Raw genomic sequence first — 12,005 nt, forward strand, 5'->3', positions numbered from 1 at the left:
ACTAAGGAATCGTCAATGAAGAGGTAAGATTAGCTTTCAGGTGACCAATTTCCAAGCCCCTGCAGCCGGTCTTCCTCTACCCCAGTGGCCCACGATGTGTCAACAGGGACCTTTCAGCTCACCACTTGTTTTTTCCCCTGTAACACCTACATACTAAGGCCTTGGAGCCCTGGGCCCTTTGATTTGCTCCTGATCTAGCAGATGAGTATCGACTTTGTGACCTCTATCCATCCTGAATGCAGAAGCCCATCACTTCAACCTGCTCTTTTCCGTGTCCTGTAATTTCCAGACCCTCTTACCTTTCTGTGACAGTCACTCGGCAAAAACTCAGCTCTGGCTCAATCTAACAATTCAGCTTCTTGCTCTTCTGTCCAGGCTTTTAAAGGCTTTGGGAGAAAATGTCATAGCTGTGAGCCTGAGGCATACCGAATAGGTATTCTCCCAACTCGGCTAGGGGCTCAGCACTCCCCACCAGCCTCTTTGGGCCCCTAGCCAGCTCCGTCCCCCATTCTGATCAGCAGTTATAGAAACCAAATGTTCCTCCTCCTAAACCACCGTCTGTTCTACCACCTCCCCCCATGCCACTCAGCAGATCACCTTGCCTCCCCTTCACTGAGAAAATTGAGGCCATCAATCGAGAACTCCCTCAATTTCCTCCCCTGCCACGAAGGAACTTATCTGTCTGGCCCCATCCTTTCCTCCTTCCCTCCTATCTCTGTGAAAAGGCTGTCCCTCCTCGTGTCTGAGGCTAATCCTTCCACCTCAGCATTGGGTCCCTTCCTCCCTCCCTCCTCCAGGACCTTGCTCCATCCATCTTCCTCTCTCTGCCCTGTATCTCCCATCCTATTAATATGAACAATTCTCCCCATCTTGAAAAACCCACTTCCATCCCTGCTTCTCCCTCGAGCTTCTGCTCCATTTCTCTTCTTTCCTTTCCAGCCAGTCTTCTCGGAAACTTGTCTGTTCCTTGTCTTCACTTCCCTCCCACACAGCTTCCAGGTCTGCCCACCAGGGGAGCAGCCCTCAGTAATGCCACCAATGACCCCTTTTCCCAAGCCATAGGACACTCTTCCGGTCCTTCTTTCTTGATCCTTCTTGCCAAGACACTGTTTGTGATGCTCTCCTCCAAAGAGCTCTCTTTCTTCCTTTGTCTGGGAGAGAGACACCTTCATCCACCTTTATAGCCTTTCTTCTCAGCTTGCTCCTTCTGCCCCAGCCTTCACTGCACACGTTCTCTGTTCTTCTTCTGCTCTGCTTTACCTTTCATGGTGGACCATCTGCTGATCGGCCCCAAACCCATACCTATGGACCATAATTTTCGGCTAATCTCTAAACACTTCTTCCAGCTGCTTGAGGAGCTCCTTCCATCTGAAGTCCCATCGTCACCACAACCCCAGTCTTTCTCTCTACACCAATCCTTTTCCTCTTATTCTCCATCCCCATGAATGGCACCACCAGAAGTCCACAAGCCACTCAGATTCCCTCAGAGTTGACATCTCTGCATTCTTATAGTAACCACTGCTTATCTGCATCCCTCCAGGATTCCTACAACCAACAGCCCAACTCTCCTCCTCCAGTCTTCCCCACCTTGGTGCTCCAAAATACTCTTTTTAATTCACAAATCTCATCGGATTGCTCCCCTACTTAAAAGACGCTCACTGGCCTCTTGTGACTCTCAGGATAATGTTCAAATTCCTTAGTTTAGCCCCAAATGCCCCTTTCAGTCAGGCTCTTGCCCATTTCTCAAGCGCAGCGCTCACACCTGCCACCCCGCCCCGACCTATGCATCCAGGTTCAGACACAAGGGGCTACTTAAAGTGCTCGATGGGGTCCAGCTAGTTCCCTTTCCTTTGCTCCTGGTCTGCTGTTTCTGCAGCCCAGAATGCCCTTCCTCTTCTTTCCCCCAGCCTCCTCTGAAAGCTCCACCCCCACCCCCCAGATTCTATCCCTGATGACCTTCACTGCATCAGTCTTCTGTGTCTATATCATGCCCTGGCTATGCTTTAGAATTGCACATCTCCCACCACTTTAGTTGCTGATTAATGGGTGTGTCTCCCCTTCTTCTTCAGTACCTATGATGTGTACAAGCACCAAGAGCATGGTAAACCCACAAGAAATGTTTGCTGAGTGAATGAATGATAAATGCATGAATGGATGAGGTTTTAACTATTTTAATATTGCTTTTCAGCAAAGTTTCCTGACTTCTTACACAAGTGCAATCTTTTACGGATTATTATAAAACACGGTTTTTACATACATTGGTTTGACATTGTACTAATGACAATAGCGTCCCTGGGGCCTGCTGAGGTGTAAACTGTATACACACTTTGATTATAGGGTCTGACAGTTCCTTAGGTTTGAGTTCCTGGCCTGCGTTTTGTTATTATGAGTATTTTAGGATACCCCTCTCTCAGGCCAATGGCATCATCGTCACTGTGTCTTCCTGGAGCACCCTACCGTTCTGCCACTCACACATAAAGAATTGTGTCTATAAAGCAATAGTGAGCACCTTGTAGGTTCTTTTAAAAAGAGTCAAGTGTGCAATGTATGTACTTAAATAACAAAAGCCTCCATCCTGGCGAAAGCCTGCATATCACACCAAGAGAGCCAGGCTTTCTTGTTAGTTGACCTCATTGGACCAAGACTACACACGGAATCCAAACCCAGCTAATCATATCTTATCTCCCAGGAGTCTGGTCCTGGATTACCATGATATCGACTCGGTTAGCTGTTGAGGTCCAAGCTGCAGGACCATGTAGACCTGGACACTGAGGCTGCATTTGGGGAAACCGCTGATGAACAAATCCCGAGTGGATAAGAGAAGCAAGAGAGCAAATCTGCCGAGAGAAGAAAGTCAGTATTCAGAGAGGAGCAGAGAAGATACTGTACAATTCTAGAGGAAGACAGAGATCCCTGGTTTTCCGTGTCTGCTCCTACTTCCAGGAAATCCAGCCGTGTGTGACAATGGGGCTTGCTCAGAGGTCCTAGCTGCATTTAATCAACATTTTTTTTTTTTTTAGTGAAAGTGGTTCTAATTCATTTCCATTCTTTGCTGTGAGTGGTCCCTGAGACAATGAGAAGAATTGCAGTTATTTGTTGTTTACTATCTCAAGTGCTCAACTAATATCCCTGTAGCTAGATATTTTTGTCTCCATCTTACAGAGGGAACTGGGCCTCAGGAAAGTAAGTGACTTGCCCAAATTCACCCATCCAGAAGGTGGCAAAGTAGTGTTTGGACCTGGGCTATCTGACTCCAAGGCTGTTTTTTAACCACTTTATCCCACCCTCTTTCATGACTTTGTGGTATTTATTTTAGGCTTTTGTACTTCCAGTTTATTGGCTGGCTTGTGATATATGTGAGCTCTGGAAAACTAAGATGCATTTTGACATCCAGAAAATCAAGACGTGGAGCTGTAAAAATTGTAGAACTCAACTAGATCTCGGTAGTCATATTCCTTAATTTTCAAAATTTTTTTCATATGCCTTAATTTTTAAAAATTGGAAACTGAGGTCCCCAAATCTCAAGTGATTTGGGTAATACTGAACAGTTTTCATACATATGAGATAGCTATGATATCTCTGGTATTAGAATTCAAAAAAATTTTTTGCATCCTTACACCGCATGATCAAAACTATGTGTTCCAAGATGGTCTGAGCTGTTTCCTCACAATGGTTGGCCTTTTATGCAGTTTTCCAGCCCATGGGATGTCCATCAGCCCTGCCCCTCCCTCACAGAGTCTCACGTGAGCTTAGAATACAGATGCCACCACTACTCCACCTCAGTTAAAGTTTTCCTCAATAAATGCTGAAAAGAGACCCTTTGACATCATGGTGAAGGAACTACCATTTTACTGATTAGGATAAGATTTACTCAGCAAGTTTGCCATTGTTTAGGAAAATCCCTCAGAAGAAACCTATATCCTTATTTCCTTACTTATTCCCCATCAATGGAGTGCTTTCTAGATTCGAGACACTGCGCGAGGCGTTGTGGGAGAAATAAAGAAGTGTAACAAATAGTCCCTTTCCTTAAAGTATTCACCTTCTAATGCCAGCCTTTTAAGTGATTTGGAAATGGGATTTAAATGCACCAATTATTATGTGACAAAGCATATGCTACCTTTTCTTTTTTTCATATATAAGGCTATAAAGAAACAGGAGACATTTAGCAAGGGACAGATTACTATATAAAATGCAAAATGCCTCTACAATAAAAAGTTGTGATTTTAGTCACAGCACAGTGTGATTTATTCTCTTAGCCTTTCTGATAAGTGAACCTTCGCATTTTCATATTTTATTCTTAATTTTAAAGTATTGGAGTGCGTGCAGTGCATGATCAATAGGTGGAGAGGGCAGCGATCCCATGGCGCTTTGAGACTGCTGTTAACACCTCGCTCCTATTTTCTCCAGGGACAGTGTTTCCCACTCATTGCCCTCCCTATTACAGCTGCCCCTGATGATTAAATATCAGTACCAAGCAGCTTTGTAGTATATTCTCCTAGGAGACTTCCCCTATTCATTTCTAGCATAATCTCTTATACTCATTTCTTGGGAATGAAAACCCATCTTGTCGCTTTCGGCCAGGTCCCAGAAGTGAAATACAGGGGCACATTAATCTGCCGTGACAGCCTAATCCCATTCCTCCCCACCTCCCAACAATTCTCAATTTCCTAATTACTTTTGGTAGTTTTCCTTCTGAAAGTTTCCTGTAAGCCATGGCAGCACACTTCCATTAAGTCTCTCTTTCAAAGAATATGCATGTCCAGGGAAGTTATGAGGGTCCATAGCTCATAGTTATGAAATTTCCTTTTACACGCTTACTTTTGGTGCATGTGCAAAGTGCTGAATGCCTGGGTGGGGAGAGCCCTTTTCACATTGACTTTCCTTTTATATAAGCTTCTCCTCAGTGTGCTGCCTGCCCCCAGATGAAAAACTTTAGTATGTTAGGATGACCTAATCAATAATGAGCATCATAAATAATCACAGGTATAAATCTCCCTGTGTGTAAAGGATCTGGAGTCTCCTCTGCTCTCCTCTCCTCTCCTCTCCGCATGTCTCCACACACCCTCCATGTATGTGTAATATTTTTACAATTATAGTCTGTGTGCCCCAGAGCCACTGATATGATGGATATACTTACCACAGACAATTAAAACGAGGTGCGGTATTAAAGTCATTTTTTTTTCCATATGTGATTGATTGGAGGGTTTTTTCCACATTTTACATGAAAAAGTGTCAGTATGCCCTTTACACAGAGTACATTACATGAAACGCATGTCGTCTTGTAAAAAATGGTTTAATGATCAAGTAAGTTTGGTTAATACTGCATAGTTATGTTCCTTTCCTGCAGAATCACAGTACATATGTTCACACACTGATGCCACAGATAAATCCTACAGTATCTAAACAGTTTAACTTCTTAAACCCAGCATTTCCCAAATGTATTTAACTCTGAGACCCTTTTTCCTTCTGCCCATAGTGCCATTTTACATCCCAAACAACTCGTATTCTGTCTAATACTTTCTGATAAAGTTTATCCTAACAGTTCAATGATTTGCCACTTTTATCAAGTTTTCTGACCATGGACTTCACTCTTGCAGTGCTAGGAGATTCATAACATGTGTGTGGGTAATGGCAGGTGCAGGCAGCATTCTCAGTGAGCCTCGGCCTGAGAGAGAGAGCACCAGGGTGTCCTGTAGTCTCAGAAAATCTGACAGAGACCAAACCTAACAGTGTAATTGAAGCAACCATATGGAAATGGAAGCATTCTTGTTTAAATGATTTTATTCTAAAGAAAACTCAAAGTAGAGTTAGTATCATGGTCCATTCTGTGAATACTAAGATGGCACCTTGCTTGCAGAAAGGTGAGCATTGTTAATGAAAGTGTGGACAGAGAAAGTCTCCTGTGCAGTTATAGGGACTGAGAGCTTCCTGAGGGTAAGAGCCATTCTTTATCTCCATACCCCACACACTCACAGCCTTGCATCATAACAGTCCTCAGTCCTTGTTAGGTGAAGGAATGAATGCATCATTAGTCTGCTTCTGTTGCAAAATCTGCATACCTGTAATTAGCTCAGTATTGTGTGAGTGTGTGGAACATGTAAGATGGAATTACTAAAAGGAACAAAGAGGATGTTCCTTTGTAAGGATGAAGACTCTTAACCCGTGGACCTTCAGATGCATTTGCACAAGCACTCTGAGTCCTCCTGATGAAACATAACAGTTCAGAGGCCACATGGATGTGGGGAGAGCAGAGGGCAGCAGAGGAGCCACCAGTTGTTCTGGGTAAAGGACACAAACTTCCTACTCATCCTGAAAAAAGGAAATAGTTAGTGATTTGTGATCGTCTAGCTGATTTAACTTTGTGAGGTCTGCTAAACCAACGTGATAAAGGAGGAGATGCTATTTTACATCTCAACCCCACTTTTACACCAATGATTCTCTTAGGATTCACACCAATAACTGGGGCATGTGGCTGGTTGATAGAAACCAATCGCAGGAATCTGAGTCTGTAGTTAGCAGCTATAACAGGAGAATTCTGAATCAAATTTTGAAACCTTCTCTCAAAGAAGGTTTGATGACAACCAGCTTGACAAAAATGGAGACTAGAATACAAGAAATATGGAAGTTAAAATTCTCTTTCTCATTATGTAATCAGGAAAACTTCAGAATTTGGGTGCCAATCTAGAACTGGTACTTACTCGCTCTGTGACCTTGGAAAAGTAACATACCTTCTCTGAGCCTTGGTTTTCTTATCTGTAAAATGAGAAAATAATAACTGTTTCATGGTTGTTGTCAGTAACAGATGAATTAATATGTTGAGGTGTTAACATATTGCCTAGTGCATGATAGGTACTTACTCATAGAGCTATTATTATTAATAATATTATTTTAAAATATGTTAACACACATTACTATCAACCTTCAGTTTGAACTATAATCTCTAGACATATCACTACAACCTTATTAGCCAAGTGGCTAATATTTTTTAAACACCTACTCCATCCAGGCATTTTAAATCCATCCAGGCATTTGGATTTTCATCCTAGATTTCATCCTAGATTTTCAAAAGCCATGACAAATACAACTAAGGCACAATACAGTGTGCATTTTGAAAAATGCGTTTTCATAAAAATGAATCATATGTTAGAAAAATAGTAACTAACATTAAATATTAATCACGTACTGCTAAGATTAGCCTCACAAATTGTCACTTATTAAATGATATAGGTTAGGGCAAGATTGAAAGAAATAATACCACCTGATTAAAACTTACAGATAATTCAAAAGAATCCTTTCAAGTATTAATTAACATTTTATTTGTTTTAAATGGAAATATCTATGTGTTTTAAGTAGTATAGACTACAACCTACTTACATGCTTGGTACTATGATGAGCACTTAGAAATATTTTATTGTAGTCTCATGAATAGCAGGTAAGGTAGAGAGTGTTATCATAATTTTAGAGACAAAGAAACTGATTCTCAAACAACCAAGTAATGACCCAAAGCTGTTGCTGAGAGCTGAGTTCTGACTCCAAGTCCAGGGAACTTTCTGGAGTTGGACACTGAGTTATCGCAGTGTGACCATAGGTTGGAAAACCGTGGTTGAAGCTTGTCAACCTTACATGTAAAGTAGATTAAATGGGTTCTACATAGTATTCGCAAGGTCTTTCCCGTGGAATAGCAAATACATTAAGTATATGACATTCATCCTGGATACTCAGAAACTTTATCATGTTTAGCTCATGAAGCCTACCCTGACCCCCAGAGCCAGGAATCATGTCTCTTGTCCTCAGAACACCGAGAGCTCTTTGACTGAACTGAAACACTTCCTACGGCATTTATATTGTGTGGTCTGTCCATTCTTTTCCCTTAGGACCACATCTCATCTCCCTACTGGTTTGTACATTTCTTGGCAGCGTGGACTATGTCTTTTTCATGGTGGTATCACCCACTGTGTCTAGCCTAACACACAGCAGGTTCCCAAAAGGTTTACTTTATAGATTTGTGAACCCCACAAGTGGTTACCTGAGAATGTATCTGCTCATGGTCCTTTGTAAAAACAGGAGAAGCAGTGTGATCCAAAGAGCCAGTGTGGGGGAGGTCGTTGATGTGGAAGGGCTGTGGTCACTCATGTGTCTGTCCTCTTTCAGGAGTGGCTCTGCCCTGGCCCAACTCTATGGAACCTCTGCCACCTTAGAGCATCACCATTTCAACCATGCAGTGATGATCCTTCAGAGCGAGGTAAAAACCCACCATTCTGCTTCTCTCCTTGAAAGAAAACCAGTGAAACTATGCTTCCTACTTCTCTTTCTTTGCAAGAAGAAATACAGAGAATCAGATCTATTGGACTTCTTTGTGGCTTTTAAGAAATTCTTTCAGATGCCTGACCAAGGACCTTGTTCAGTTTCTTCCCGAGCTAATTCATTTGGGTTTTTATTGTTGGTTAGGGGGCTTTTCAGATTCATTTAGAGCAGACTGCCCACTGCTTGTCACCAGAACATGGCTTTACATTTCTCCAGGGTACAGGTGCCCAGTAACAGACCCCAGAAGTCAGTGACCCAACATTTCCATTTTGCGAAACCCATTTGAAAAGATGATGGAATCAGAAATGGGGTGAGAAAGTTACACTTTATTTACATAATTGAGAAACCTATAAAAAAAGATAAAAGAACTTAAAATTGCTGGTGGGACAATTTGAACGTGAGAACTGCAGCTAAACTTGAGACCCAAGCTGGGGGCCATATGCCTTCTTTTGCTTCATATGGCATTGCCAGCGCTAGAAGTGATTGGTCTTTTATACTTTTAGCTCTCCACAGAGAAAAAGTAAAACCGCTAACTGACTCTAGCTGAGGCATCTGAATTTGAAATTGCCAAGAAAGGATCTGTTTAATTTTCTGCAGGCGTACAGACCTTTTTTTTTCTTTTTGAGGCCAGGAAGGGATCATCTGTTCCCCATTATTTGTCAGTTCTCTAGCTGTGCCATTAATTATTATTATTATCATCATTAAGGCCCTGCTTCCCTGGAATAGCATCATTAAATATGGAGGTTTTTTTCCTCCAGCCTATCTTGAGAAAGCGTGTCTTTTGCAATATCACGAAAGCCTTCTTCGACCCCATAAAGGAGAGTCAGCACTCCGGAACCTGCCTGCAGCTGCAGAAGGCAGACCCGTTGGGGGAGATGGATTTTCAGTTGAGAATGAAACATCAGGGTTAGGCTCTCAGTAACTCTGACAGAAACCAGTGTCCCAGCATCTGTGGCTCTGGAATTCTTCTGTGAAAGCCATGTTTTAGATGTGTGCAGAGGGGAATAGGAACGGGAGGAACTTGGGATCAGACTATCTTTTCTATGCTGGTAATATGATGGGCTTACACCCCTGAGGCCAGACATTCACACCTTTGTAATAACTGATTATAAACAGGAGGTCAAGTTTTCTGAGAAGGTCATTTGCTTGTGTCACAGAGCCCAGCTAACTCAGAATTTGTCTTCATACAAGCAAAATTCATGAGCTGCCCTTTGTGCCAGGGTTCTTTATGAGGAATGCAGAATAGCAGTAATGGAAACAAGCACTGGTGTGTTCAGACTTTGCGTTGATGCCCCACCCCTCGCCATCCCCGTACTGCCCATCAGAAAGGCAGAAATGCAGATGTCATTACCACCCCACTTTCCAAATGATGCAGAGGCATAGGGAGGTTAGATGGCTTGAAGACAGTTGATATAGATCTTTGTTCCTACACATTTCGCCCCCCATCAATACCACTCCTCCCTAAACAAGAAATAGAAGTAGTATTTCAGGGTGCCATAGAAGGCCAGTTTGCATATAAACATATACTGATTACAAATTAACTTATAATTATTAAAGCTGATCTGGCTAGCTTTGTCATTGTCAGCTATAAACTGTGTTAGTTACTGTATGTCCTTTAAAGGTAGCAAAACGCACTCTCACAAAATAATCAACGTTGTCAGATTCAGACCAGCCTCCTCCTGGTCTTCACAGTAGAGTTTACTGTAACTTGCTCCTAATAGCTCTGTTTCTTTCCCTGAGAAATTTTAGATGTGTGACTGGACCTAGGTGACTGTTTTTCCAGAGCTCCCAACCATTTTTTCCCAGGCCCCAGTACACCACCAGCCTGTGACTGATACAGGGACAAGGCCCAGGCAAAGACACCTGGGTAGAATTATGATGTGGCATTCCTTCAGTTATTTCTCTTCTTCCTAATGGCTGAATTAAGGGTCCAGAAGAGTTTGTTTGAAAATTATTATTAATATTGGACCTGGCCCCAGGTGGAACCAATATACTCTAGTCTTTAAGGAGTGATGGGTTCACCTAATGAGATAAATTAAACTCAAGGGGGCAGGCGATCATCTGGTGCCTGGTACGTAGAAATTTACTAATTGATATTCTGGTTCCCCAGAAGAACTAATTTACCTCTCGTTGGAAAATGTTCCCAGAAAATCTTCACTGCCTTTCTTTTGCACCATCTTCTGGTTCTTGATACTCGGTTTAAAACTGGTCCAGTTTCCAGACTACCTGTTGGTGAGTTGGTATCTCATACTAAGAAAACCTGATAAATGAAAAGTCCTGACTTTCAAAGCAAATTAAGTTAAGTGTCTGTCACTTTACAGAAAGACTTTTTCACTTGACTAAAAGCACTATGGAGCTGTCTAGTGTAGCTAAAACAAAGTTGGATGGGAAAAAAGTGTGCTTTTCAAAGGAATGGAGATACACGTGTATTTGTAGGATGTTCTATGCAAAAGTCACTCTTTTAGAGTCCTCCTGTGCCAAGAGCAATATCTTACAATTTCTAGCTACTCAGCAATTACTGTACTATAATTATTTCACACACTTCATCCAGATGTATCTTCATCTTGCCTAACACACCATTTCTCAACTTCATCAATATTGTCACTGGGGCCAAGTAAGTCTTTGTTGTGGGGGCTGTTGGGTGCATCGCAGCATCCTTGGCCTCTGCCCGTCCATCAGCATGACAATCAAAGTGTCTCTAGGCACTGCCAGAAGTGCCCATTGTCCAAATCACCCCCAATTGTGTGCTTGCATGCTCAGTCGTGGCCGACTCTTTGCAGCCCTATGGACTGTAGCCCTCCAGGCTCCTCTGCCCATGGGATTTCCCAGGCAAGAATACTGGAGTGGGTTGCCATTTCCTCCTCCCCGGCATCTTCCCAACCCAGGGGTTGAACCCATGCCTCCTGCGGCTCCCGCATTGGCAGGCGGATTCTTTACCACTTGAGCCACCTGTGTACCACTGGTCTAATGCTTCTTCTCTTCCTTGAGTCATTTGTTGCAAGAGCAAGAACTTCCAAAATGCCAGCTTAAGTCTTTACTAGCCAGACTAGTATGTATTCAGGGGTCAGAAAGTTTCCCAGAAGTGTTGTTGATTTCTCTGCTCAGTGATCCCACAGGAAATGGAGTTGTTGGCACAATCATAGCCTTAGTAAGAGGAGTTCAAACACTTTCCAGTTTTCTCTTCAAAACTAGGTCCTCCTCGCCAATGATTATGATTGAGGCTCTGGCTCTGGTCTGTTTGCCAGGGAATCTGTTTGTATTTGCACAGAGTGTCATTAAGCTTTTTAAAGAATTATTTCATCCTGTTTCTAGACTGTTTTTGGAAAAAAAGTGGAAAAAACATGTAGTTGCCCAGCTTGGATGTAATGCTGTCTTCTGTGGCTTTTTACTTTCTCGTTCCAGGGTCACAACATCTTTGCTAATTTGTCCTCCAAGGAATACAGTGACCTTATGCAGCTTTTGAAGCAGTCAATCCTGGCAACAGACCTCACGCTGTACTTTGAGTACGTATTGGCATCGAATCTATTTGACAAATGGATATAAAAGTTTCATCCTGTAATTAACTTTCAGGTCCAAACTGGAGGTTGCCTGTTATTCTAACACTGGTATCAATGTGTAAACGAGCTAAAGTTGTTGTTGTTGCTGTTGTTTTTCCTCATCTAAAAGAGCCTCATCAGTGTGGTGTCTGTGAAACAAGACAG

General features: G+C 42.5%; 1 protein-coding gene across 1 annotated transcript in view; it reads left to right on the forward strand.

Annotated features, from left to right (window-relative positions):
- The window catches only part of PDE11A (phosphodiesterase 11A), a 419,647-nt gene that overhangs the window by 341,988 nt on the left and 65,654 nt on the right, over positions 1–12,005 (forward strand). The window contains exons 14-15 of the mRNA XM_055572117.1: positions 8,152–8,242; positions 11,707–11,807. Coding sequence (XP_055428092.1) covers positions 8,152–8,242; positions 11,707–11,807 — 192 coding nt within the window. The remainder of the gene's footprint in view (positions 1–8,151; positions 8,243–11,706; positions 11,808–12,005) is intronic.

This window comes from Bubalus kerabau, chromosome 3, assembly GCF_029407905.1.
Source record: "Bubalus kerabau isolate K-KA32 ecotype Philippines breed swamp buffalo chromosome 3, PCC_UOA_SB_1v2, whole genome shotgun sequence".
In the NCBI taxonomy this organism is placed as follows: domain Eukaryota; kingdom Metazoa; phylum Chordata; class Mammalia; order Artiodactyla; family Bovidae; genus Bubalus; species Bubalus kerabau.